This window comes from Penaeus monodon, chromosome 30, assembly GCF_015228065.2.
Source record: "Penaeus monodon isolate SGIC_2016 chromosome 30, NSTDA_Pmon_1, whole genome shotgun sequence".
NCBI classification, from domain to species: Eukaryota; Metazoa; Arthropoda; class Malacostraca; order Decapoda; family Penaeidae; genus Penaeus; species Penaeus monodon.
In genome coordinates, this window is record NC_051415.1 from 767,897 (window position 1) to 768,326 (window position 430).

At 49.3% G+C, this 430-nt stretch overlaps 1 protein-coding gene across 1 annotated transcript in view; it reads left to right on the forward strand.

Moving 5' to 3' along the window:
* Positions 1-430, forward strand: part of LOC119592260 (protein O-linked-mannose beta-1,2-N-acetylglucosaminyltransferase 1-like) — a 63,690-nt gene that overhangs the window by 2,013 nt on the left and 61,247 nt on the right. Inside the window, exon 3 of the mRNA XM_037941088.1 lies at positions 155-374. Within this exon, the coding sequence (XP_037797016.1) occupies positions 155-374 (220 nt within the window). The remainder of the gene's footprint in view (positions 1-154; positions 375-430) is intronic.

Below are 430 nucleotides of genomic sequence, written 5' to 3' on the forward strand. Positions count from 1 at the left end.
GCGTGACATATTTCATTCACCTACGAATTATGAAAGTCATGGAATTGCCATACACTTTACCGTCTCTACTTCTCTAGCCCCTACGTCATCACACACTTGGCAGAATAAACTCTAAAAATGCGTGCATATATAATGTGTATTATCTTTTTTTCAGACAGAAGCATCTCTCAACATGGGCAACATTATTCGGAAGTTACTCTTCTCCCTGGGCAGCACGAAGGTTCACATGGTGCCCTTTCGGGACTACATGGTGTGGGTTGCGACTGTCCGTGGGCGAACATGGGCGGAGGCCATCATCGACGATACACCCGGCGAGGACGGCTACTACGGCGCTCCCGTCATGGTGGACGTGGCCATCCCACTCAGCTCCCTCGGTAAGAAACTCGCTTTGCCTCCTCGTATTTTCTTCTCCCTCCTCAAGGAATATGGT